Source organism: Microtus oregoni, unplaced genomic scaffold, assembly GCF_018167655.1.
Source record: "Microtus oregoni isolate MIOR12 unplaced genomic scaffold, Mior012 000042F_ref0000377, whole genome shotgun sequence".
Taxonomy (NCBI): Eukaryota; Metazoa; Chordata; class Mammalia; order Rodentia; family Cricetidae; genus Microtus; species Microtus oregoni.
In genome coordinates, this window is record NW_024543209.1 from 7008765 (window position 1) to 7036565 (window position 27801).

Here is a 27801-nt window from a genome sequence, read left to right on the forward strand (position 1 = left end):
CTCAATATTTCAACTGTAAGCTGAGCCCACGTTCGGTTTCATGAGCAAACATTCTGCCTTTGTAGGTGATACAGGGAAGGATGTCCCCAAGGCCACATGTTTCCCTGGTACCTTCCACCCCCATCACGTACTGAAGCATAAATACCCATTGATTTAACTGAGAAGTGGCCCAAAAAGAACATAAGCAAACTAGCTTACTCCTTAGAGACCTGACTCTTGGCTTCCTTCTCTGGGAATATGTTCTTAGGGATTTCCGTTTGTAATTCTGGGTCCAAGATCGTTCACTGGCACTTGAACTTGAATCTTCATTACTCTCAAAAAAGTGATGTTTCCTGTAATTAAACTTTTCCAAAACAGATGACAAATGAGAACACCAAAAGTGGGCACTAGTATCACATAGCATGCAATTAAAAAGTGGGCACTAGTACCACATAGCATGCAATTAAACATGTCACCACATGCACCATCAACTTGCAATTAAACATGTCATCTCCCCGCCCCCCGCCACACACACACACACACACACAACACTATTGTTTGTCTTGGGAGAAACACCTTATGGTATGAGCCTAGGTTCTCTCTCAAAATAATGAGGTGCTAAGCCAGGGGAAGAGAATAAACTCGTTCCTTGAGTCAGTTTTCACAAGAGGGGCTGTGGCAAAAGACAGCCGATTCTCTCTAGTCAAGTATTTGGAACTGGAAAGAGATTGGTGGCTGTCCCAAAGCAGCTGCGTGCCCACATTGCACCAACAGCACTACTTCAAGACAGGTTGACATTTTAAAGAGAACTCTCCCCCAGGGACTGGGTTGTGGCTCCATGGCCAAGTGCTTTTCTAGCGTGTATAGCCCTGAGTTTTACCCACAATGAGGCAAAAGGAGGCAGGGGGATGTCTTTGATAAATAAACTTTTGTTTTGTTTTGTTTTACAAGAACTGAAAGCAAACAAGAATACCACTGTGAAACATATTGAAATAAAGCCTAGACTGCCGGCGGTTAGAAATGTATGAGCAGCTACCAGAGTTCTAGGGGGTGAACAAGAAATTCGACAAGCTGCTAGACACAGATCCATCTGAAACACGAGTTAGCTCCAGCTATATCACTAGCTTAGGACTGGACCAGTCTCAGCCCTGGCTGTACTGCCATGACCATAACATGGAAGGTGGGTGATGGTGAGCTTGAATTCGTGTTTCACAAAACAAATTCATCCTTCAAAATGTTCATCAGGTTAGCATTTTGCAAAATAAAGACCACTTCTCACTTCTTTTTAAATTGACAAATGTTGCATATACTTATTGTACATAAACATTCTTGTGTACCTGTACATTATGAAACAGTTAAATCAATCTAATGAGTACATGTGTAACTTCCCCTGCATATTTTAATAGAGAAAACACCTTAACACTACTTTCATAGTAATTTCCATGTGTAACACTATTGCCTACAGTCATTTCATATCCCATGCATCTTTTGAACCTCCTGCCTAATTGCAATTTTCTGTCCACCCTCCCCAACCCCTAGTAGCCAGCATTTTCCCCTCTGCTTCTGTGTATTCAGCTATTTTAGATTCACAAGTAGTAGAATTCTTTTTGTGCCTGGCTTATTTCGACTGTCCTCTCTTTTAACCACATTCTTAACCACAGCCCGATTGTCCACTTTTGAAACACTGACCAGTCTCAACTGTGCACATTGACTATAGCTCCTCTTAGCCGTGATCTTATTACAGACACACTGATTACAGAGAAGGTAGGTCCTAAAAGGAACAGGCAGGCAGCCTTATTTACATTTTACTCTTCATTTAAGGGGAAAAAAATTGAAAGACAATCCCCTACACACACATGCACACATACACACCCTCCCGGCATTCATCAAGAACTCTTCAACCCAGTGGCTTACAAAAAAAACGAGCAACCTTTCATTTAAAGCATCCAATTTAAAAAGTCATTCAGTTGACCTAGCTTGGATTTTACAACAAAGAGTACTGGAAATTATTTGCCAAAAAACATGGGAATGTTTACAAAAAAAATGGTTCTTAAGTTTGATTACACACAAGAAAGTATTGGGGGTTGGCAATTGCTACAGTTTGAATCCCAAACATTTCCCCAAGGGCTCCTGTGCTGAAAGTTTGCTCCCCTCGCTGGGCACTGTCAAGAAGGGTGCAGCCTATAAGATGTAGGGTCTGGCGAAGGAGTGAATCAGTGCAGGTACCTGTGAGGAGGGGCATTGCACCCTTGCCATTTCCCCATCTTGCTTCCAAGTTACTAGGAGGTGAGAAGACCTCCTCCCATGTGCGCTCTTGCCAGGATTTACCATGCCATTACAGGCCCAAGTCAACAAAGCCAAGCCCTGACAGACCAAAGTTTCTGAAACCATGAACTGTTGGGACACTGACCAGGAATGGAGTTGTGTGAGGCGAATGAGAAGAACACTGAGTGCTTATGATAACACTCCAAGAAGACAAGAGTCTTGTCACCTCACTCTGTAGTCCAAGATGGCCTTGAACTCATAGAAATCCTCCTGCCACAGCCGCCACCACACCTGCTCCATTTCCGTTCTTTAACAGATCAAAATCCACTAAAGGTAAGTCTTGGGTGTACAGCGTGTCTACTTATTGCCTTTTCTTTTTCTTTTTTAAAGCAAGAACACTTTAGGCTTCAGGTCAAATTTAACTTAACAGGGTCAGGGGATTGAAGCAGAACCCTACAGCTGCCCTTTTGATAGATCACTTTGACTTTCCATGTAAGTCACCAGAGAAATGCCCATTTCTGCCCAATGTGCCTGTTTGGGCCACAGCCAGAGAAAGAACCTATCATCTCTCATCTACCAAGGTGCAAGGGGCCTCCCTTGTGAAGGTTCGTGGACACTTACTATTGTGCAAAACACAGACTGAAGGGATTTGGTCCTAAATCTTCCATGATCTAGTTACCAGCATAAAGGACTGAGCATAAAATTTGCCCCTCTTCTAATTTTGCTGATTGATCTCGTTCATCTAACTAAATGAGGCTGTTGCAGATTGGCCTTTTCACAGTTAATAGCTCATAAAGCAAATAGCACATGAACAACAGAAAACTAAGTAAATGTGTCTACCAATAGATTTGTATTGCTATTTCCTATTGTTATTTGTCTGGGAGTCTACCCACAATTAGAAATGACTCTGATTTTACGTTTGAAATTGCAGTTATCTCTTGTATAGTGAATCTGAGAAAACTGTAAACAACAAGGAATTGCAGTAATTTGAAGATGGCATGCAAATGACAGACATCTGAGAAGGGCTGTCTTAAAACAATAGAAATTCCCACATTACCGGCATCCTCCCGTCTTGTTCTCTGTCCCTCCTGAAGGCAGAATTGTCCCTAAAATAAAGCATATTAAGTTAACAGGACAGACACCACCTGCTTCGCCCTCGTCCCTGCAAAGGTTCAGCTCCTTGATCGTGGATGCCCTCTGTGGGACGTCCTCAGTTCTGCAGACGAATGTATCTCACAGCCTGTTTCCAGAGACTCTCTGGAAGGGGATACTGCTATTCCACAGAAAAGGAACCTTTGTGGAGTCCTTCATCTCTCAGACACAAAGAGAGGAAGGGGCAGGGCTGGATTGGCAAGTGGCCTGCCGGCACTGGGATCTCCCAAGGCTGGCTCCACCCCAGATCTGCCTGGGTGCTTTAAACAAAGGCTGGCTCTGGAGTTTGGGCGATGCTGAGTATCAGTTGGCCACTCATGTGTCTTCTGTGGAGAGATGTTGCCTGTTTTTCAATGAGGTTTATTATTATTATTATTATTAAATTCCATAAGTTTCTTGTCTATACATAACAGTAAGTAACCTCTTGTCAGATATCCAGGCTACTAACATAAGCTGTTGAGGGGTAACTGGGACTTGTGTGGACTGTTGGTGGCAGCGTCTATGGAAATAATACGATGCAACAGAAATAAAGACAGAGCTACTCCATGAGCTTCCAGTCTCGCTTTTAGGTTTATATCCAAAGGAATTGCGAAATCTGACATTGATAGGCAAGTTGACTGTTCCAAATCAGAAAACTCCAAATGCCAACGTCCAAAACCTCCTGAGTTCAAATAAGATGGCACCTGTGGAAAACTCCACACTTGCCCTAGTGCGATGGGTCAGTGACGTGCAGGTGCACTCAAACACCGTACAAAATCAACATCGTCCCATGGCATCAGGCATGGAAAGGACAAATAAATCACTCCCAAGATACATCACTGCATATACACACGCATTCCAAAGTCTAAGCCCCCAGAATTTCTTCTCCAAGGTATATGAATGGGGGATACTTATCTTTACCAAAACATGTTCATCTAGTCACCCACTGAGGAGCATCTGAATGGTTTCTAGTTGATGGTTGTCCTAAACAAAGCTGCCATGACACCTTGCCTTTGTGGACATATGCTGACAGACATCTTGGCAAATACACAAGACTGGACAAATGGGCCAGAGCGTAGGTATATGCTCAATACGTTAAAACTCCCAGCAGGCTTGAGAGACCTGCCCTCTGCACACTGTCATGAAGTACAGACAGCAGGTCTAAGATTAGCCATCCTGACGACGGGCAATGCATCTTGCCGGCCTCTGACGCACGTTCCCCTCGTAACCAGCAGCACTGAGCTGTTCTCGCCATCACCTGCCACCTCTGTGTTTTCCTTCGGGACATAACTTGTTTAAATCTTTTGCCTGTGCTTTCATTGGTTTGCGTCTTTTCCCCTGAAAATGTTCACTACAAGGCCAGATGCAAATGTTTACACATATTTTCAACAAGGCTATGGCTGATCTTTTCTAACAATGTTATGGGCTTGCTTTATCTTGGTGAAGTCTGGTTTATCAATTCATGTTGTTGTTTTTTACTCTTTCCCCCCTTTTTTGTCTTTGGAGGCCTACCACCCAGCTCCCAAATAAATTGGAGACTTTCTCTTATAAATGCCTGGCCTTAGCTTGGCTTGTTGCTAGCCAGCTTTTCTTAAATTATCCTGACTACCTTTTGCCTCTGGGCTGTTTTCTTTTCCTACTGCTGTATATTTTTACTCTTTCTCCATGACTGGCTGGGTGGCTGGCCCCTGGCATCCTCCTCCTTTTTCTATATTGTTCCTTCTCTTCTTCCAGAATTCTCCTGTTTATCCTCTCTGCTTGCCAACCCCACCTATCCTTGCTCCTGCCTCATTATTGGCCGTTCTGTTCTTTAATAGACCATCAGGTGTTTTAGACAGCAAAGAATAGCTTCACAGAGTTAAACAAATGCCAGATAAACAAAAATAACACATCTTTACATCGTTAAACAAATGTTCCACAGCATAAACAAAAGTAACACACCTTAAAATCATATTCTACAACAGGTTCATTTTTTATAGGCTGTTTTTGGTTTGGTATCTTCAAAACTGTCCCATGATAAAGTCACATATTTGTTCCAAGTAAGTTTTTGTTTGTTTTGTTGTTGTTTGGGGTTTTGGTTGGTTGGTTGGTTGGTTTGATTTTTGGTTTTTTGGAACAGGGATTCTCTGTGTAGCTTTTGGTGATTGTCCTGGAACTTGCTCCATAGGCCAGGCTGGCCTCAGACCTACAGAAATCCATCTTGTTCTGCATATCTCGAGTGCTGGGACTAACAGCATGCACCACCACCGCCCAGACCAAGTACGTTTTATATATAAGGTTATGACTCATGTTTAGTTTAATTTTACACAGTAAAAAGATTGGGAGGGCATTTATTTTCTTGCATAAATATATTGTTGTTTTCACCTTTTTTATAGAAAATTCTGTCTTTCTCCACTGAATAACCTCTGCATTTTCATCATATGCCAACAGTTCATATACCTGCAAACCCTTCCTTTTATTTTTATTTCCATATCTTTATGGCAACACCATCCTCTCACCATTGGTTAAGGAAGCTTCTAGTAAATCTGGAGAGCAGATAGTGTGGAAGCCCTGTCACTTTGCTCCTCTGTGAAAACCTTTTTCATTGCCCCAATATTTTTAAGTTTCCACAAGGAATAGAGAAATGGATCACTAATTTGATATTAAAACTGGAGGTTATTTTAACTATGTAAACCAATTTGAAAAGAATAGGCATCTTACTAATAAAGTGTCCTTCTGTTAAGCACAGTATCTCTCCACCCACTTAGATCTCTCACTGTGCTCTGAATGGTCCTTTAATGGCTGTGACCTAATAGTACCCTGCAAATTAATGCCTAAGTGTATCATATGCTGTTACATAAAGTTCTGCTTTGTGTTTCAATCAGAAGCCTGAGTTTTGTACACTGATCTTGAGTTTAATCTAAAATTCAGCAGAAAGCACATTGCTGAAGAAGGTTCACTTTCAGGGTCCTGAAGGACAAGGGAGTTTGCCAACACAGTACAGATCATTCTACAAAAAAACTTCACGTGGAGTTCAGATGGCATTGGTTAGGGGAAAATGGAAAACTCTAAACTGCTAGCATGTGGTACTCATATGAGCAACATCTGTGTCGTCTGTAGTTTTACAAAAGCCAAGGTGGAGAATCAGCCTAAATGTTCACCAAGAGATGAACAGATAAGGAAAATATGACACTGACGCACACACACACACACACACACACACACACACACATATATATATATGCTGGAACACGTATCAGTCACCAAGAATAAAATCCTGAAATTCTCACAGGGGTAACACTGGAGGACATTATTCTGCTAAGTGAAATAAACCAGATGAACAAAGACAAGAACAAGAACTGCATGACATCATTGTCATGTGAGATCTGCATAGTCCAACCTATAGAGGGGGGCATAAAATGGTGGTCACCAGGATCTAGGTGAGAGGGTATCATGGCGTGCAGTTGGCCCATAATTACATCTAGACCTGAGGAATGGTCCTGGTGTTGGCATCACATAAGGGTAGCTACAGTCAATAATAATCTTTCCATTTCGAAATAACAAGAGGCTGCTGACTGCTCTCACTACACAGAGTTGATGATTGTTTACGATGAATATGTCAAGAACTATTTGTTGATCATTACACAGTTGGTACTAGTATGGAAAAAACCCACCCTTCATCCCATAAACCTGAGCTGACACATGGATGGATGCATCACAATGTCTCCATACGCATGCACTTACTACAGATACTCACAGGCTCGGAAGCATCAATGTGGACGGTTGCTATGGCAATTCAAGAACAAAATAAATATGTTAAAAAATGGCAGCCACTTACTTCCCATCATCTGATTGAAAAGACTGAGTTTGAACTGGTGATTCTTGCACATGTGAAGAATGCTCATGTTTTGAAGTAATTTCTAAGGACCAAAGGTTAAAAATAAAATGACTTTAAGCATCTTGGGCAAACCTTTAGATAGAACACTCAGTGATGGTGGAGAAGACTCTCTGTACCTTGTTTGGGGCCCTGTGGTTTTAGTGTTTCAGGGGAACAGTCTTCTGAATGTGTCTGCGGCAAGAAAAAAGAAGTTGTGGTTTCGGGGAAGCTCAGTCTTCAGCCTTTGGGACCCACTCCACCTCTGAAGAACAGCTGAGCACAACCTGGCTCCCAGTGCTTCTGTTGTTCCTAAACATTCACTTCCAAATGACAAGCAAAGACTTGTCACTCTCAAAGATGACCACAGTATGCCACAGTCTGGAGGAAGGACTACAAAGGTGTCTCCAGGAGCTTCAGACTAGGGGCAAGGGTTCACCTTCCCAAGGCACCTAAATGGTGACTTTAAGAGGTGACAATTTGCCAGGCGGTGATGGCACATGCCTTTAATCCTAGCACTTGGGAGGCAGAGGCAGGCTGAGTTTAAGGCCAGCCTGGTCTACACAGCAAGTTCTAGGACAGGCTCCAGAGCTACAGAGAAACCCTGTCTCGAAAACCCAAAAAACAAAACAAAAGGTGACAATTTGAAAGACTAATCTCTCTAATCTCTGGCAGTTAAACATGAAAATCCTGGCATCCTTCTCAGTCACACCTCTGTACTATGTGTTCACATAAGGAAACAAGGAATAAATGCTTAAATAAGTCACGAGGGTGTTCTATAATACTGTTTAATTTTTAAATTTTCATATGAAACTGGACACATATGATGTACCAGGTAAGAATTTGCTCCTTGTCTTCATTGTGAAAAGTTTGACAAGTCAAGCTAAATGCGTCTATGCCCTCCGACATTTATTATTTCCCTAGAGAGAAAACACCCCAAATCCTTTCTTCCAGCCTCATTATGACCCAATCGGCCTACTGGGCAACAACACACCAATCCTTCTTGCCCTAGCCAATCTATAACTTAGTGCCCATTTTTAAATCCTAAGAAGGCCGGAGCTAGATGTCACCTTCTGCACTGGCTAGTTTTATGTCAACTTGGCATAATCTAGAGTCATCTGAGACGGAGGGACCCTCAACTGAGGTAATGCCTCCATAAGATCAGGCGACAGGCAAGCCTGTAGGGCATTTTCTTAATTAGTGATTGATGGGGGAGGGCCCAGCCCATTGTGGGTGGTGCCACCCCTGGGCTGGGGGTCCTGAGTTCTATAAGAAAGCAGGCTGAGCAAGATATGAGGAGTAAGCCAGTAAGCAGCACTCCTCCATGGTCTCTGCATCAGCTCCTACTTCCAGGTTCCTGCCCTGTTTGAGTTCCTGCCCTGACTTCCTTCCGTGATAAACAGTGCTATAGATGTGTAAACCAAATAAAACCTTTCCTCGAGTTGCTTTGGTCGTGGTGTTTCATGACAGCAACAGAAGCCTTAACTAGGATACCTTGATTGATGGATACCGAGCCCCAGGAAGACCAGTATAAATCAACATGTCCATGTGCCCCTAGCTAGAGAGGGAAGCCACCTCTGACCCTCAGCATGAGGCTCCTGCCCTCCATCAATTTGTGGACATTTTCCTCCAGATCCCAAATGAGGGGACAAGGCAGAGACCTGTCCAGGCAGGCATTTCATGAGACAGCCATGTTCAGCGAACAGGGAGAATACATCAGCGCGAGGGATGAAAGCGATATGGAAAGGGAGGCAGATGAATGGCAGGCAGCTACTGAAGAGAAAATGGGCTCTCATTCAAGAATGGAAGTGCTTCTCTATCCTGCGGGCCACAACTTCCCCACCTTCTTTTCCCAGCTCCCTTTACTCACAGCAAGCTCTGATTGAACATTCAAGCTGCAAGTTATGATGCAACGGTCATCTTCATCATCCACGAACCCTGGCAGGGCTGTGGATTCTTCTGCGTGCTCTGTATTCAATAAGAAAAAGAACATTTAAATGATAACCTTCCATGGGCCAAGCTGGCACTCTGCCCTTAGTCGCCAGGCAAGCGCGGCTCTGGTATATTGCCACCTTGTGGTAAGAGCTGGTAATGACGTTGTGCCTCAAATCTCAACTCCAAAGAAGCCCCTGACATGGAAATTCAAGAGAAGAGGCTTTGTGCCAGTAGGCAGGGCCCTGTAGAGTCCCACCTCCCGCCACCCCCAGCATCCTTTCTTCTTGGTCATTTCCAGCTGTGTCCCCAAAGAGGACATTGGCAGATGGAGTCGGAGCTTCTAGGCTGTGCTCAGCTCTTCATGGAATGCTGTCACGTGACCTCAGGGTGTGAGGACCTCTTCCAAGGCAGCCTCACGCTTCCTCAAGGAAAGAGTCAGAATTCTCTTGGCATACCCGCTTCTTGTTTGGAGCTACTAGGAATCTTACCATCTTCTTTTTCAAGGCCAGGGGAGACTTTTACCAAAACAGGAATCTGAAATGAAAGCCAAGGCCATATAACTTTTCAAAGCAGTTATCTTAGGGGGAAAAAAAAGGTTTAAAGCTTAGCCCCCAGCCTGTTGATAAATTAAGGAGCCGAGTATCTGCCATCTTCTTTTGTAAATTGCTCTTTCTGGCTTACTGTCTCCCACACCCACCCATCCACCGCCTTCTAGGACCAGCTCTGGCTCTCTGTCGCGCTGTTCTTGTCACTCTCGTGGTCTTCACACATCAGCCATCTGCCATTGAGTGCACTCTTCAATTATTGGATGCTAGAATCCCTCTTCCCCAGTGCAGTTCTGAGAGTGTGACCTTTAGGAGCCAGGACTGGGCACGTAGGCAGAGCTTCAAGCCCTCTGCCTCCTGGGCTGTAAGGCCTTCCTCTGTTCTTCTGGCTCAAGTTGTCCTAAGCTCTGGGGTGACTATATCCATGCTTCCTCAGAGATATGGCTCTCTCCCAGTGAGAGTCTGCAGTGAGGACCCGCATGGTCCTCCCAGCCTCCATTTCCTCACGGGGACTCCAGGAACTGTGACTCTGTCCCATGCAGACTCCAGTTCTCTACAGCAAAACCATCTTATTCACACTGAGAAATGGGGAAATGTGTGTGGCTTTGATGGTCCTCGCTAGCAAAGGCAAACTTAGAACACCAGGCTAATTTGTGGTGTAACAACATAGAAAAGGCTTTTTTTTCCAAGTGGGTATTGCCTTTCACCTCATCGCCCTTCTGAAGAGCTTTGGAAACTATATCTGCAGAGCATTTTACTGCTATAATAAGATGCTCTAATATATAACTCGAAGCAAAAGGAAGCCGCCCAAGCTTCCCTCCCTCATTTTGTTTGCCCGTCCTCTGGCCTTCCCATTCGGCCCCTTTCTGTCTGTTACTGTCTGTCCTTTGGTCACAAGTTTCTTCACCTTGCCCACTTCCGAGATGGAAAAACACCCTTATATGTGCTTAGGAAGAAGCGGGGTCAAGATGGAGACCACAGAATCCCAGGGCAGGTGCAGGCATTTCTATCAGAAAAGACCAGTACAGAGTGGGGGAAACCCCTGGTTGAATTCCCCCAGGGCCAGGAGGAAGGGTCAAGTAGCCTGGCAGGTCTCCTCAGGAGTGTGGTGAGGACATGAGAACGCCCCAAACAAGCCACAACACTGTCCACGGGAGATGCAACCATGCATTTGGAGGCAGGAAGAACTCTTGTGTCCTACATATTTAAAAGACAGTGCTACAAGAAGAGTTGGGATTAGAACCCAAAACTCTCAAGTCTTCTTCTTGACCAAAGGATACATCTAAGCCCAACATAGAGACTGAAGAGATGGGAGAACACATTTTCAAATAATCAAAGGGGACGAGGCTGGGCATGGCAGCACAGGCCTTTAACCCCAGCACTTCGGAGGGAGAGAGGCAAGCAGATCTCCATGAGTTCAAGGCCAGCCTGATCTACGCGGTGAGTTCCAGGTTAGCTAGGGCAACATAGAGAAACTCTTTCAAAAAATCAAACACAGTGAATGAGAGAATGAGAGAGAGAGAGAGAGAGAGAGAGAGAGAGAGAGCTGCCACCTGTTTGTCCCCTCTCAAAGCTCGAAGTGAAGCTTGTGATATGTCAAGTTGCCTGTCGAAGTGGATTTCTATTGTCTTTGCTTCTTTTTTGTTGATAATAATTGGCTCCTTCAGGTAAATGATGAACATCTTCATCCTATTATTTTCTAACAAAAAAAAAAGATGTGTTATATCAGGTGCTTCAGTATGATAAAAGCTATTGTCAACTGTCCAGAATTGTCTGCAATGAGAAGATGAAGTCATATTAAATAGAAATGACTTCAAAATTTTTATCTACATATACACAAAACATGTGACTTAGAGTCTGATTATTTGATCTTGTTTAATTGGTAAAGAAATAAATGTCATTTTGAATGACACTATTCAATGTTCTTATGAGAGAATTTTTGTTATACAATGGGTATTTTAGTTTAAAAAATATTAAGCAAAATTCTCTCTCTGAAATTCCACATAACCTTAAAATTCAGTTTTCAATATGCCAATATCCATTTCAGTAGACACTTCTTAAAGAGAAGAAATGGAAGCACCCGCCCGTATGTCCGGGTCTCAGGCCAGCCCCTTCCTCGATCCTACTGGAAAATAAGCAATCAATTTCAAGACTGAAAATAACTTAAACCTAAAATTCAGTCTCCAGGAAAAAATAAAAAACATGACAAGTACAAACTAGGTAGAATTATAGAACAGAAAAGTCATAAAAGGTCACAAAAGAGCAGGAAGCTCACGAAAGAGTAGGCAAACCCAAGAGCCTCCTGCCTACCACAGTCAAAAGAAAGGAGAGATTGACCAGCCTCCACCTGGCTAACAAGATGGCAGCCCACTTGAAACCAATGGCTCATACAAACCACCATGACCTGCTAGTGAAGCACCTACATCAGACTGTAAAGATTTAACACAGATAAGGACATACAATAGAAAAAAGTGAAATACAATAACACAACCATTTTATATTAATTATGTGTTAATATCTTTCAAAGAGTCAGTTAAATTGCAAATTGAGACTAATCCACTATCTGATTTAATAAGGTTAGTAGAAAATTTTAAACTCTCCCTGACGGTCTGGTGCATAGGATTTGACATTCTGGTCTCCTCGGGATGGGTTTAGTTCCCACTCAGGGAAGCCTCTTTTCTGAGCCTGGAAAGATGGCTCAGGGATGAAAAGCTCACTCTATTCTTCCAAAGGACCCTAGTTCAGTTCCCCGGCACCCACATCAGGTAGCTCACAAACACTTCTAACCTCTAACTCCATCTCCAGAAGATCTGACAAAGGGCACCCGTACACATGCACGTGTTCCTGGACACAGACAGACAGAACCATATAAATAAGAAATCTTTTAAAAATAAAGAATTAGGAAAGAAGATGCCAAGTAAGAATGGGATCAAAATTTGCTCTAGGGTTAACTAAATGCTGTAACATCAACAGAAGTTGCACTGGAAGCTTCGAGGGAAGACGTTTACAGCATCATCTTACCTGTTACGCTGAACCCGAGCACTGCTTCCTTCGGAAGGTGTACTGGCTCCCACAAAACACTCTTGAGAAAAAGAGTAAAAATCATGACTGCATCATAGTATTTATACGAATAATTCCTCACCACTTAGGGCTCCTGGGGAATGAATGAGTCCCTTACCTCTTCATTATCTATATAAAAAGTCACACTCCGGCTTCCTAGATTGAAATCAATCCAAAATTCCTCTAGTTTTTCATCTGCTGGTTTTCTCAACTGTGGGAGAATTTCAGAAGTTACACAGGAATCTCATGTCAAAGGGTGCAATTTAAATTAGGAATATGCAGTTCCTATTATAAGAACCCTCTGCGAATCAGAAAGCGGGTCTGTCTCACACTCTATTCCTGGGAAGCTCTATTGTCCTCAATATTTCATAGATACTTAAATGTGTCACACGGCTCTACCCACACTATTTTTTTTTCTTGGTGAATTCATGGAGGTGGGGGGGGGGGATCTGTTTTGTGCTAAAACGGTAGTAAACCACCCTGAAGAGAAATGGAAAGTTCTAGCAAAAAAGATATTGTGAGCAATGACTGACAATTTGGTGCCCAGCTGACCATCAGAGACCAGCTAACACTCAAGCTCAAAATACTTTTATTTTTATTATCACAAAATAAATACATAGAATAAAAATCGAGGATTCAAGCAATGTGGTGTTCTAGAAAGAGTAGATGTTCCCGACTCCCCACAGGTATCTGTCCAGAGGCTCCAGTAGCAATGCCTCTAATCTCCCCCACCCAGATGCTTTCTAGACAATGTAAATGGCCCTTTAAAGTACTAGCAATGGGTCTGACCTAACCATGAAAACCTAATAGTGTTTCATTCACACTGCCCTTAAGACTCTTTAGAGAAAGAGAAGAGGTAGACAGACAGGCAGACAGGCAGGCAGACAGGCAGGCAGGCAGGCAGACAGACCTACCTCCTGCTCATCAGCAAAAGCCGCCAAGCATGGGAATGAGTAGACCCTGCAAAACATCTCACAATTAAAACTCAAAATGAACTGCAGATGTCTTATAATAAGTTTTCGCGACTATGAAATATTGTCTACACAGGACACCAGAGGGCTGTAACTCTGCAAGCAGAGATCCACTCTAAGGAGATTTCATCTCTCCAGCAGGCAGTTTATAAATCAGGGTTATGAGCTGGGTGGTGGTGGTACATGCCTTTAATCCCAGCACTCGGGAGGCAGAGACAGGCGGATCTCTTGTGAGTTCGAGGCCAGCCTGGTCTACAAGAGCTAGTTCCAGGACAGGCTCCAAAGCTACACTGAGAAACCCTGTCTCGAAAAACAAAAACAAGTCAGGGTTATTAGGATTCATTTCAGAAAAATTTACTTGGTCTAAATTCTAAAGAACAGAGTAAACTTAGCAAATATTGTCTCAAAGACTTACCTGTCTGTGATATGATATCCTCAAGCACCTTTAGTTTTTTCAAAGTTATTCTTCAAAAAATCCAGGAGCTCTTAGGATTGGAGAGATGGCTCAATGGTTGAGAGCACTTGCTGCTCTTACAGAGGACCTGGGCTCAGTTCCCAACACCCACACTGTGGCTCACAACTGTCTATAACTCCAATTCCAGGAGATTTGATGCCCTCTAGGCACACATCTCCTATACAGACACAGAAGTAAAATGCTCATGCACATAAAGTAAACAAATTGGAGAAAAAGTTAACAAGAAAACCCCACTCACTTCAGCCTCCTGTGTGCTAGGATTATAATGTGAACCATGACACCAGGCTCTTCCTAAATTTCTAACCAATTAAGCACTTAATTCTATCAGTAAAATGTTGATCTTATATGCTCTTAAAATTAAAAAGATCCCAGACATTTTTTTTTAAAAAAAATCAGTATTGGATTGCAGCTAGCCAATAAGATAACCCCAAGTTACCTTCTCTCATCTCCGAGTCGGTTGTTCAGGAAATTGAGAAACTGGCGACAGTCCTAAAATAAGCAATACAAGCCTTTACTTCAAAAACACACTATCTTGACCACTTTCCTAAGCAACCCTAAATCTTCACAAAGATTCGCTTACATTAGCAATGCTTTGTGCTCAAGGAGACAGATGTAGGCACGCTTCCTTGCACCCCCAGCATTGCCTGCTCAGATGAAGAATACCCAGGGCTCCAAAGTCAAGGACATGATAGACTCATTTGGGCAAAAGAAAATGAGCAAGAAAAATAGATCTCCCTGTTGAATTCGAGTCCAGGATTTGACTAGCTGATCTAGCACACGCTTTCCTAATACCTGCCTAGCATAAGCCATATTAACTTTGGGTGAATTCATGTGTGCATAGTTCCCGTGCGTCTCCTGTGTAGGTTCATCTATGCCATATACTCTAAGAAGAACTACCTCTAGGATTCTCCTAAGAAACAGTCACCAAGGCACTGAATACATTGCCCTGGCATTCTAAGGACAACGAGACACGGGTCCAGATTGATCTTCATTTTTGTTTCCAGAGACTGGCTGTTTGTAGTGGACTGTTTCTCACACTTCAGAGCTATATTTGGCCCTAAATAGACATGAGCAGCATAAGGCTTTCTTTTAAAACCCATTTGATAGAGAAGCTGATGGGCCGCGAGGTAGTTGGAGAGATGGTTTTGAAAACAAGATAATTACTCTATTTTCACCATTTGCAGAGGCAGATAAGGGGGCATCTGCTTGGCCACATCATCCCTGGCACTCTCGATTCCTCTCGGTGAATTCTGCTTGCACTGGCTAGTTTTATATTAAGTTGATACAAGCTGAAGTCATCTTAGACAAGGGACTCCTCTGTTGAGAAATTGCTTCCATATGACCCATAAAATTTTCAGTTTGTCTCCTGGCTCAGTTTCCTCTGAAGAAATCCTACATTTATCTTCCCACATGTCTCCCGAATATTTTAGAGGCAAACCTGCAGGGCATTTTCTTATTAAGTGATTGATGTGGAATGACCCAGGCCACTTTTTGATGATGGTACCACCTCTGGGCTAGTGGTACTAGGTGCTATAAAAAGGTTAACTGAGCAAGCCTTGAGGAGCAAGCCAGTAAGCAGCACCCTTCCATGGCCTCTACATCAGCTTCTGCCTCCAGATTCCTGCCTAGTTTGAGTTCCCGCCTTGGCTCCCCTCAATGAGGCAGGTGGTCCAGCACCATCTTCTGGCTTCCAACAGCACTTGCCCTCACACACATATTCCTTCACACTTAAATGCACACAAGGAATATCTTTTCATCCTTAAGAAAATTAAATCTTCCCCTAAGCATAAAACTCAGGAAAGTGCTGAGAGAATCCTCACTACAGACAGAGACTCTTAGGACCAGAATTCTCACCGTCTCAAAATCCTGGTTCTTAATTTCTTTGAAAGCTTCAGCCAGGACTGCATCATCAAACCACTGAAGAGCAAGCTCATTCCTCAGTGTTCTGAAGGTCATTCTACACAATGTCTCGGATAGAGCAACCTGCTGGTTATAATCTAGAGAGTCAAAACACAGTAGACAGAAAATAAGTCACTTGGTCTAATGCATTCAGTGAAGTGCATTCAGAGTCATTATGTCCATCCAAAGTATACTCAAGGATGGCTAGGGGGAAATATGAATAGGTTTCATATGGAGAGCATCTTTAAAATACTATTTCTAAGCGCTGGGAATATTGTTCAGTGGTAGAATGGTTGCTTGTATAGTATGTACAAGGTGCTGAGCTCAATCCCTAATAATGTGAATATATATTTAGGTTTTATATTTAAGGCATGTTAAAATATCAAGTCAGATCAAATAGCCTTAAAATAGTTCTATAGCAAAAATAATCTCATCAAAGTTATAGTATTCTACTGCAGTTAGACTACATACTCAAATGTCAAATAATTCTTTTTTTAAGGTCCTGCTGTAGCTCAGGACGGATTCAAATTCACTATGCAGTCAAAGATAACCATGAACTCCTGATTCCCCCTCCCCCCCTTGTACCTCCCAGACATTTGAGTACAGACATGCCACCACACTGGCTTATGGGGAGTTAGGGCTCAAACCCAGAGCTTTGTGCATGTAGGCAAGCACTCTAGCAGCTAAGCTGCATCCATAGCCCCATCCTTGAATGACATAAAGGTGAAAAGAGGGATGTAATCAGATGGACTGATGTGCTGAGAGTCACACACTGTCTTTAAATCTATGAAACAATCATGTAACTCTTATGCAGATAAAAATTATGTTTGAGAATGGAAATACCTCCTGAGTCAAAGGAAGAGAGGACATGGGCATGGAGAGCTTTCTCTGTGACTCTGATGGCTTTTACTTGAAAGAATTTTCACTGATGCCCATGTAGTGAGATGTTAAAATGTGACAGACTGGCCAGGAGGTGTCCATTAGTTATCATGATTTCCCAGCAGGCCAGAATCTCTCAGAAGTAAACACGAAACCTTAATTTCCTATCTTCAGATGGAATTTAATCCTCATCCATCCTCTAGTGCCCAATAGTCTAGGCATTTCAATTTTTAAACACTTCTTACCTCCCACGGTCAAGATTGTCCTTGCCAATTCTTTCCTGAAACATTTACATAAACCACATTTTACTAAGATAAACATCAAGAGGTAAAGCCTTACCTTAACTAAAACCAAGATATATATTTTTTAATTCAGTATCAGAATTTTCACAATGTGCATATAAATACCTTTCAATGAGAATTTTCTTCAAGTTTATATATTGGTGACAAATACGCACTTTTAAAGTTGTTTAAAATAATTATTTTTATTTTATTTTAAATGCATTGGTTCCCTGTATGCATGTCTATGTGATGGTGTTGGATACCATTGAACTGGAGTTACAGACAGTTGTGAGCCACTATGTGGGTGGTGGAAACTGAACCCGGGTCCTCTGGAAGAAGAGTCAGAGTTCTAACCACTGAGCCATCTCTCCAATCCCCTGATATGCATTTTCAAAGAAGCTAGAAGTTACTGTATTTTTGAGATTCCATTTTCTCTTTCATGAAGTAAATTTAGCTTTCTAAAATCTGAGAGTCCATTGTATGATCTGCTTCTAAAATTTGATGTTTCTTAGGGGTTTTTTTGGAATTGGGGTAGGAAGGTTTTTTTCCCCCACAACAGGGGCCTAACCTTGAACTCAGAGCAATCCCCTTGCCTCAGCCTCTACAGGCATGAGCCACTTCTAGTTGTTCCCTTTCACCAATCAGCAGCCCACGGGAGTACTCATCATACATACAGCTTAAACTTGATGGGGCTTAGACCTTTGGTCCTGTGCTTCTCCTATGACAAAGCTGATGCAATACTCAACTGACTAACTTAGTTTTGAAACATAATGAAAGTAAGCGAATACATTTTAATTTTACATTGCTGTTACACTGTAATCTTAGATTCTCCTTCAGAGTGCTAGTGTGTATCCATCCACTCTAGTATGTCCATCAAACACTAAAACACACGGTTTTCCTTAATATGTGACACTCTTTGTGTATGGCTGGAGCAGGCCGGGTGGTACTGAGGCTCAGCCTAAGGCTTTGTGCACGCTAAGTAGGTGCATCATTCAGCTACATCCACAGCCCTTGGTGCTTTGAGACCATTTTACTGTTTAAGCCCAAGCCAGCCTTACCCTGATGATCCTGTCTCGGTCTGAGTGACTGGGATGTCATGGGTACACCACCACACTTGGCAAAATACTCATTTTAAAGAATAAAGATGTCTTGTGGGGTTGGGAGAAAGCTTAAGCAGTGAAGGCCCTCACAAGTGTAGGGCCCAGAGTTCTAGCTACAGAAGCCACATAAAAACAAAAACAGACATCCACGTTCTCCTCTAGGGTCTAGCCTGGTAAGTTGCCCTCACCACCCCATAGTTTTCCTGAATTCACCATACCTAGCTAGGGTTCCACAGCTAGTGATGCGACCTAGTCTGGCCATCCTTTTCAAGTTTGAACAGCAATCAAACTCTAAGCTTCTATGGGGTCTGACACTCCCAGCTCTTCATAGTCCTACCCCCTCTAACATGCAGCCAACTGAGAGCACCCACTAGGACCTGCCTTATCTATATCCACCCATGCAGGACCCTTTGCACTGTCTCTACCACCTTACTCTATACCCAAACATCTCATGTCCTCTTCCATGTTCTAGCCTGGTGGCTACCCCGACCTCCTTATCCATGCCTTTTTCACAAGGCACCAGAGTTAGCATAGGTCCCACAAGCCACTAGCCTAGGGGCCTTGCCTGCCTTCCTTACAAAAGAGCTACAGACTTGGGCCAGTGGCCTAGCTAAGAATCCATCAAACCACAGAGCTCTCCAATGTCATATGTAACTTTTCCACTCAGACATCTACCCCATTCCTGTCTGGGCTCAAAACAAATCTTTACAAATTAAAAACAATTGAAATCACTTTCTGTATCCTGTGTCTCAATACAATACAATAAAAATTAAAATTGATAGCAAAAAAAATGCTAGTAAATACACAACCTTATGGAGATCTGCCAACTTATTACTAAACAATGAATGGGTGAAAGAAGAAGTCAAGAAGAAAAGAAATTCCTGGAACTAAATGAAAACACAACACAGCAAAACCTCTGGAACACCTTGAAAGATATAATGAGGAAAACATTATATCTCTAAGTGCCTACAATAAATATTAGAAAAAACACTAATAAGTGACTTAATTATGCAACTTGAAAAGTAGGGGGAAAAGAACAAATCTAAATTTAGTCTACAGTAATAATAAAAATCAGAGCAGAAATCAATAAAATAGAAACAAAGACAATAATACAAAAATAATCAACAAATCTAAGAGCTGGTTCTTGGAGAATATGAACAAGATTGACAGACCCTTGGTCCAACTACCAAAAGAGAACTCTATTCACAGAATCAGAAATAAACAAAGAGACACCAAAGAAATTTATAATATTAAAGGGGAATGTTTTTAAAATTTACTTTGTTGAGCTGAAAAAAATCTAAAAGAAACAAACGTTTTTCTAGATTCAGCCAAACCATCAATATTAAACCAAGAATGAATTAATAATCTAAACAGATCCATAACATATGAGGAGTTTGAAACAGCAATTAAAAGCCTTCCAGGAAAAAAAAAGTCCATGGCTACATGAACTCACAGCAGAATTATAAGGACATTCAAAGAAAATCTATAACCAGTCCTTTTTAACTATTTGAGACAATTGAAACAGAAAAACATACAGACTCCTTCTACAAAGTCAGTATCTCTCTAATACCAAAATAAAGTAGACACACACAAGGGAAACTATAGGCCAACATTCCTAATGAAGATAAATTAAAAAAGAACCAATAAAATACTTGCAGTGAGGATACAGACATACATCAAAAAGAGTATACACGGTGAACAAGTTCTATCGTTGAACTGCATCGATGGTTCAACATAATCAAGTCAATAAATGTAATAACCCACACAAATGAAGCTAGAGACAAAAATCACATGACTGTATCAATAGATAACACAAAGAGCCTTTGACAAAATTCAACATGCCTTCGTGATGAAAGTCCTAGGGAACATAGGGCTAGAAGAAACATACCTAAACATAATATGAGAAACCTACAGCCAACATTATCCTAAATGAAGGAAAGGTCAAAACAATCCAACCGAAGTCAGGAACAAGACAGGGATGCCTGCTATCCCCACTCCTTTTCAACTAGTCAAAGTACTAGTTAAAGCAACAAGGCAAGAGAAGGAAATTGAAGGGGTACAAATAGAAAAAGAAGTCAAACTATCCCTATTTGCAGATGGCAATGAGAGATTCCAAATGCTCTATCCCAAAACTTTTAGAGATGATATGAAAATTCAGAAATATAGCAAAATACAGGACCAATCTGCAGCTATCAATAGCTTTTCTATATGCCAACAATAAATATACAGGAAGGAGATCATGAGCACACTCCCGTTCACAATAGCCTCAAAGAAAATATCTAGAAATAAACTGAGCCAAGGAAGTGAAGGACCTCTCCAGTAAAACTGTAGACTAGAAAATGGGAGGCTATCCCATGCTCAAGGATTGGTAGAATTAACAATGTGGAAATGACCATTCTACCAAGATCTATTTACATATCCAATGGAATCCCAATCAAAATCCTTATTTCCTTCATCACAGAAATAGGAAAAAAACTATCATAAAATAAAAACATAAAAGATCCCAGGTAGCCAAAACAAGTACAAAGGACCCTGCTGGAAGGATTACAATTTCAGATTTTAAGCTATGCTACAGAAATAAAGGAATAAAAGCAACATGATGCTAGCACAGAAAGAGCCAAGTAGACCAATGGAACAAAATAGAAGCCCCAACACTAGTAATTCACCTTTCACTTTAGACAATACTTAACAAAGATGCTAAAAACGTAAGTCAGAAAAAAGGGAATCGTTTTCAATGAATGGTGCTGGGAAAACTGGATGTCGGTATGAAGAAGAATGAAATTAGCCCTGCATTTATCATCTTGCACAGAAATTAACCCCAAAGGGATCAAAGACCTAAATGTGAAACACTGAACCTACTAAAAGGAAACATAGGTAGAACCCTCCGTGATTCAGGTGTGAGAGTCCCGTTCAGGAAGTCCTTTCTATATATGCATGAGTTAAGACTAACAATAGACAAGTGGGGCTTCATGAAACTGAGAAGCTTCTGCACAGCTTATCAAACAGTCATCCAGACAAAGAAAAAGTCCACAGACTGGAAGAGAGGTTAAAATCCAAAATACACAAAGAACAAACAAAAATCAAACAAAAAGTAAAAATAAATAAATGGATAACCCGTTCCAACAATGAGACCTGAATTCTCAAAAAAAAAAAAAAGAAAAAGAATGGCTAAGAAATACCTTGAAACATGTCCATCATCTATAACAATTAGGAAAACGCAAATCAAAATGATTTTAAGATTTCATCTTACACAGTCTGAATGCTAAAGGTCAGTAGCAGAGCTGACAACAAAGGGTGGAGGGGTGCGGTAAAAACTGAACTTTCACTCACTGTGGGCAAGCTTGCTAACTCATGCAGCCAACATGGAAATCAGCGTGGAGAAACCCAAAAGCTTAAACTAGATCGACCGTATGACCCAGCTATACCACTCTGGCATAGGCCCAAAGGACTCAATATTGTTCTTCACAGATATTTGGTCAGCCATGTTCATAGCTGCTCTAGTCACAATAGCTAGGAAATGGAAGCAACCTAAATGCCCCACAACCAAAGAAAGATAAGAAAAATGTGGTATCTATACATTATGGAATACTATTCAATGGCAGGTAAAAATGAAATCATGAACTTTGCAGGCAAACCAGTGGAATTATGAGAGATCATATGAGGTAACCCAGAAAGACAAACACTCAATGGCCTCTCCTATTGGAAGCTCCTTGTTCCTCACACTGCCTGTAGTAACTATAGAAGAAACCAGGAAGTAAAATGGAACAATTACCAGGGTAGGGGAGTTGTGGAGCAATAGAGGGGATTGGCAGAGCACAAGTGATCTGATAAAGAAAATATGGTATAGGAATAGGAAATAAGGGGAAGAGGGAAATACAGGCGAAGGGAGGAGAAAGGGGTGGGGGAGTGGTCTAATAGAGGAAAGAGGGCTCCTTAGGGAAGGGAGCAAAATACAGGAGAAGAGGGAGGTGGGTAAAATAATGATATGGGTTCCTGAAAAAGCCACAAGAATTATTCTATTAATTATTAACCCAAAAACCTTGTAATACCAGGTCTGGAGAGGAGGAGAGTTTCTGGGGCTCAGCCAGCAGCCAGCCAGCCTAGCTTATTTAAGAAATACCAGTGAGCTCCACACACACATGTATATACCTATACACACACACATACACACACGCACACATTCACACACACACACACTCACACATGCCCCTTGATATCCTACCCTAAGTCAACAAAGGAGTTCACAGTTATGTAACCAGCTGAGAGGACATTTTGGCCCACAGATTCATTGCCAAAGGCAAAACAACAAACAAAAAAGAAAACCTGCACGGTTAAGAGCAGAGCCTGGTTTGTCCCTTGGTCTTCAGTCCCTTCCAGCCCAATAATGGGTGAGCTCACAAGGCACACGCTGAAGGAAGGAATGGCATAGGTGGGCATGCAGAGGATAAAGAGCAGTACAGAGATTTGGGGTTCCCACCACCACCTGAGTGTGAGGTCACTTACATAACACTGCACGTGCCTTCTGCTGAAGAGAGCTTTCTTCTCTCTTTCCGGGGTGCAGCGTCCAGAATGCAGTTCAGGGTACTCAGCGCCTGTTCAGAATCGGAAGGACGATTCATGCACGGTAAAGAAACAAAATGAAAAGTCGCACGCGCCTTCTCTGAGTTTCCAGGGCACTGTTAACTCTCCGTTTAGTGACGACTCACCTCCTGATGAATGGAGAGCTCCACAGTGCAGTCCGCCACCAGCCGTCCTAAACTAAGTAGGAAGGAATCCAGCATCTGGATTGTCCCTGAAAGCGCAATTGTGAAAGCACCAAATGGATGATGGAAGGAGTCGGAGCCGACTCCTACGCAGCCTGAAGAAGTACAAACTGGGAGCAGTATCCAATGCAGGAATGACAGTCTAGGCAAGGGACAGGTTACAGTCAGGCAGCTACAGTCACGGTAGCCCCCAGGTTTCAAGACAATTGCTTACATAATACCCACAAAGGACTGTAACAGCAGCCCGAGCAAAGTGTGGGTAGCATCACTGTCAGCGCTGGAACCTGGACTAAGCCACTTTCTGTCCACAATGGACAATGTTCTAAGAGCCAGCATGTGGGTTGTGCTGTTTACATGGTTTATATAAATTTGTGTTATATAATAGTTCAAATATTAGACTTAGTATACAAATTAAAATGCCATAAGGTCTATAACTCTGAAGCAGAAACTTTTAAATAAGTTGGTCTTCATTAATATAGAAATTTCCACAGCTATTTATATATTAGAAAAAAAAACCAGAATGAGAAATACTATTTTGTATATAACTAAAAGAGCAACTTTTACAGTTTGGGATTTATATTAAGGTAGTAAGTGGAAATAATAGTGAACACAACAAAAAAATTAATGCCCAGGTCAGAGTATAATTTTGGTAAGGTTCAGTTGTATCATCTCAATATGTAAGTTATTTATCACAAAGTATATACCATTTACCATATATTCATAAATTGTAGGAGATAAAACAGGGAAGTATAAAAATGCTGTCTTCAGTTCAAACAGGCCATACTAGCATGAGTAGATAAACTGAGACAAGCAGAAGCTCAGTCAGGCCCTGTGCCCACCAGATGAGAGTCAAAGGTTCTAACAAAGCCCGACTGGCCAGCAACACTCTGTCCCTGTCTGTACGTATCCTACTAACTAGCAAAAATGCCAAGCATCGTGCTTTCATTTCGAGAGGAGCTAGAGAAAATGTATCACAATCCTAATTAGTCTTATTAAATACAAACCCAGAGTCCGATATTAGGGCGGGAAAGCTGGCAGATCAGAGCAACAGAGCAGCCAGCCACTAGAGTTCTTAAATAGGCAAGATCCTGGCTCTACAAATCTGCAAACCAAATGCGATGAACTCCTGTCTCCTGCCTTATGTTCCTCTCTCCACCCAGTCACATCTCTTCCTGTCTCCACCTCCTTAGTGCTGGGATTAAAGATATGCGACTTCCAAATACTGGGATTAAAGGTGTGAGCCACCACTGCCTGGTTCCCAGCAACCACGGCAGTTTTGTGTTGCTCAAACCACCTATAACTCTAGCTTCAGGGAAATCTGTCACCTTTGGCCTCTGTAGGAGCCCACACTTACAAAGAGATATATTCATTCATTTACATACACACACACATACACGCGCACACATAGTATTTAAGTTTTCAAAGATAACGAAGCTAGGCCTGGCAACATAGCCCTAAATTCCCAGTTCTTCAGAGAGATGAGGCGAGAAGATACAAGTTTGAGGCTGGCCTGAGAGACAGCTACGGTTCAAGGTCAGCCTGGGTAGGTGGTGGGTCTCAGTGGTAGGGACACAGCCAGTGCAGAAATCACCTGGGAAGCAGAGAGAACGAAAGCAAAAGGCAACAGGCCAACTCTTTCTAACAACTAATTACAACTAAGAGGTTAGTTCCCATTCTCATGTGTTCTGGTCCAGCCCCACACCTCAAACCCCTTCTCAGAGCTCTGCCACAGTGCTCTACTTCTCATTAGGCTCGACAGGACCAGGTCTCTAGCATGTGAACCTAGGCAGAAACCAGATCCAAAGCAGAGATAAACTCCTGCTGCTTTGAAGACAGAGCGGCCTTCCATCACCTGGATAGAGGAAAAGTCACACCGCAGTGACAAGAGCCACAAAAGCAAAATACATTGCAGAAAACTGAGACACGTTTTACAACAGAACACCTTCCAGCATCGTAGTGGGACTGTGTCAAGTGGTTGCTCAATCCAGATGTGTTTAAATTTCACCCTTGCCGTCACTTAAACCACCAGTGCCAAAATATTTCTTGATGAAAGCCAGCCAATTAGTAACTGCTCATATACGTACCTTTCCTGCTGTGCCTGGAAATGATCTGATAAAAGGAAGGAAAAGTACAGCTCGTTATTCCAAAGCACACACATTCCTACACAAATGCATGGATACTAACTGACGGAGACTGAACACAGAGACACAAGGAAACCATCCATTAGAAGGCTAATAGAATTGGTTACTTCATTAAAATGAGCATATTCCCTACATTCAAACAAATAACATATTTTAATATATAAAATAAATTAATTCTCAGTTTCCTATGTCATTGGTTGAATATTTTAATGTCTGTTACTCTTTCACACAATGACTTAGTCATAAATGTGGCAGTTTTTTTTAATCCACATCTTATAAAAAGCCAACTTCTCAAAAGATTTCTTGTTTAAATCCAAACTTAAAACAGAAGGAAGTTTTACAATCACTTTGATTCCTGCCCCTCACTGTTGGCATCACCCCTCGAAGCGCTTCTGTCCTTACCAGTGCAGTGTCGAGGAAGTCTTCCAACGCCTTCGTCAGCAGTGCATCTGAGGCCGTGTCTTTTGTCGTCAGAAATCCTGTTACCATTTCAAACCAGGAAACCATGTGCACAGAAGAGAGGCTGATGGAACCACATGGTCCAAGTGAGTACCACCTACTCCCCAAGATTTACAAGATAATCTCCTGCTATAGAAAAAGCAGCCTGAAAACCTTTTCTCTCACATAAGACAGGCTTCCCATCCACCAAGAGCAAGTCAGAAAGGATGCATGTGGTCCAGAATTACTATGAGGAGGGTCACACACAGCAGTAAGAATGGGACACTTGAATGAAGAGCAAGATGTGTTAAGATCAACAGAAAGTTTTTGATGAACTTTGTTTGATCATATTCAGGAAGTCTATTCAAATAGTTAGAGGCTAGCTCCCTGCTCACCTCATCTTCCCCAAGTCTCCAAAATGATCCCTATCATGCCATTACCAGCTGAGCTGAGCACACAAAGAGCCCAGCACTTGGGAGGCTGAGGCAGGAAGACCGCTATAAGTTTGAGGCTAGCCTGGGGCTATAAGCAAGCATTTCTCCCATAAAAATCTGTAGATCTAGATATATAGACAGCTGTGGAGATGGCTCAGCAATTAGAAGAACAATTACTCTTGCAGACGACCAGAGTTTGTTTCCATCACCCATATATCTGGCAGTTCAAAACCACCTATGAACTCTAGCTCCAGAGTTTTGGTACCTCTGAATACCACAGGTACCTGCACACAGACACAATTTTAAAACCAAAGAGGAGCTTGAGAAATAACTTAGTTGTGTCATGCAGAAAGTCTTACATTTTATATTTTATACCCAGCTCAGGAGCTGGAGGCAGGGAGAGCAGAAGTTCAAGTTCATCCTCATAGTAAGTTTGAGACCAGCCTGATTTAAGCCAACCCTGTTCCCTCTGCCCTAGCACAATGCCATCACCACACAGGCTTGTCAAGAACAGCAGCCACTTATTACACAACTGCGTGATTCCATATGTCCTCAAATGCTCTGCCTTGGGGACATGAGGTCTTGGCTCAATAGTAGAGCATTTACCTAGCTTATGCAGAGTCTGGGTTCAAGCCCCAGAACTTCAGATACAAGGATAACTGAAATGTTCCACACAATTTGAATGCATGGGACAGAAGCAACAAGGATGGGCTCTATTTTTTTTTCTTCCAATTTGATTTCAAAGGAAGAAAACATAGCAAACTATCTAATTAAATTTATACTAGCTTCTCATTTTGGGTTTGTTTTGTTTGTCTGAGAAAAGGTTTCTCTGTGTAGCTCTGGCTGTCCTGAACTCACTCTGTAGACCAGGCTGGCCTTGAACTCAAAGTTCCTCCTCCTTCTGCCTCCAAGTGCTGGGATTAAAATCATGCGTCACCATGACCCCAGCATACTACTTTTTCTTTTACTCACCCCGCCCCCACCCAGAGCCTGGCACACCTTAGGCAGGTGCTCCCTCCCACTCTCGGGCAGCACCCCCAGTTCCTCACACTGATTCTCTAAATTGTCCCACGTCTCCTAACTGTGAAGTGCACTTATCTTTGGGACCAGCCCTTGCTGAATTAACAAGGGTTCCTTTTGGTCCCCGTTGTCTTTAAGGAATCTCTGGATACATTTCAGCAGCAGGGAACAATTCTGGAACTCCTTTTTATCCAGTTCCTGGGCATCAGAACACAGAGATTTCAAATCAGAATGCTTCCTGGTGTGCATGCATTGGGTTTCAGTCCCCAGACAAACCAAACCACTTGCCTCATTTATCGATCTGTCGAGATGGTGCAGGAAGAGGTGGTTATATTTTTGAGGCACATAGCTCTCTTTCTGCTGCAGATAGTCTTCTATTATGTGAAACCCTTTGCCATGGAGCGCATCAGTAACGAGAGACTGAAGCTGGGAAAGAGATGGTTTGTGGATTACTAGTTTTCCAAAGCACATTGGCTTTATATTGATAGTTCAAAATAACGGTGTACTCAACAAAAGTTCTCTGAGAGTTGGGGGTGTAGCTCAGTGGTAGAGCTTTCTCCCAGCACAGGCAGGGACCTGGGTTCAAGGTGCAGCACCACCAAAGAAATGAATCATTTTAATTTTGCAGCTGG

At 42.3% G+C, this 27801-nt stretch overlaps 1 protein-coding gene across 1 annotated transcript in view; it reads right to left on the bottom strand.

Moving 5' to 3' along the window:
- The window catches only part of Sycp2l (synaptonemal complex protein 2 like), a 42904-nt gene extending 15264 nt beyond the window's left edge, over window positions 1–27640 (bottom strand). Inside the window, 17 exon segments of the mRNA XM_041632629.1 lie at window positions 199–343; window positions 3302–3350; window positions 9064–9196; window positions 9619–9707; window positions 11257–11407; window positions 12730–12790; window positions 12887–12979; window positions 13683–13728; window positions 14651–14703; window positions 16069–16211; window positions 17238–17272; window positions 22877–22965; window positions 23080–23165; window positions 25221–25245; window positions 25680–25784; window positions 27248–27367; window positions 27458–27640. Of these exon segments, the coding sequence (XP_041488563.1) occupies window positions 199–343; window positions 3302–3350; window positions 9064–9196; window positions 9619–9707; window positions 11257–11407; window positions 12730–12790; window positions 12887–12979; window positions 13683–13728; window positions 14651–14703; window positions 16069–16211; window positions 17238–17272; window positions 22877–22965; window positions 23080–23165; window positions 25221–25245; window positions 25680–25784; window positions 27248–27367; window positions 27458–27640 (1606 nt within the window).
- Window positions 27641–27801: the final 161 nt, after the last annotated feature.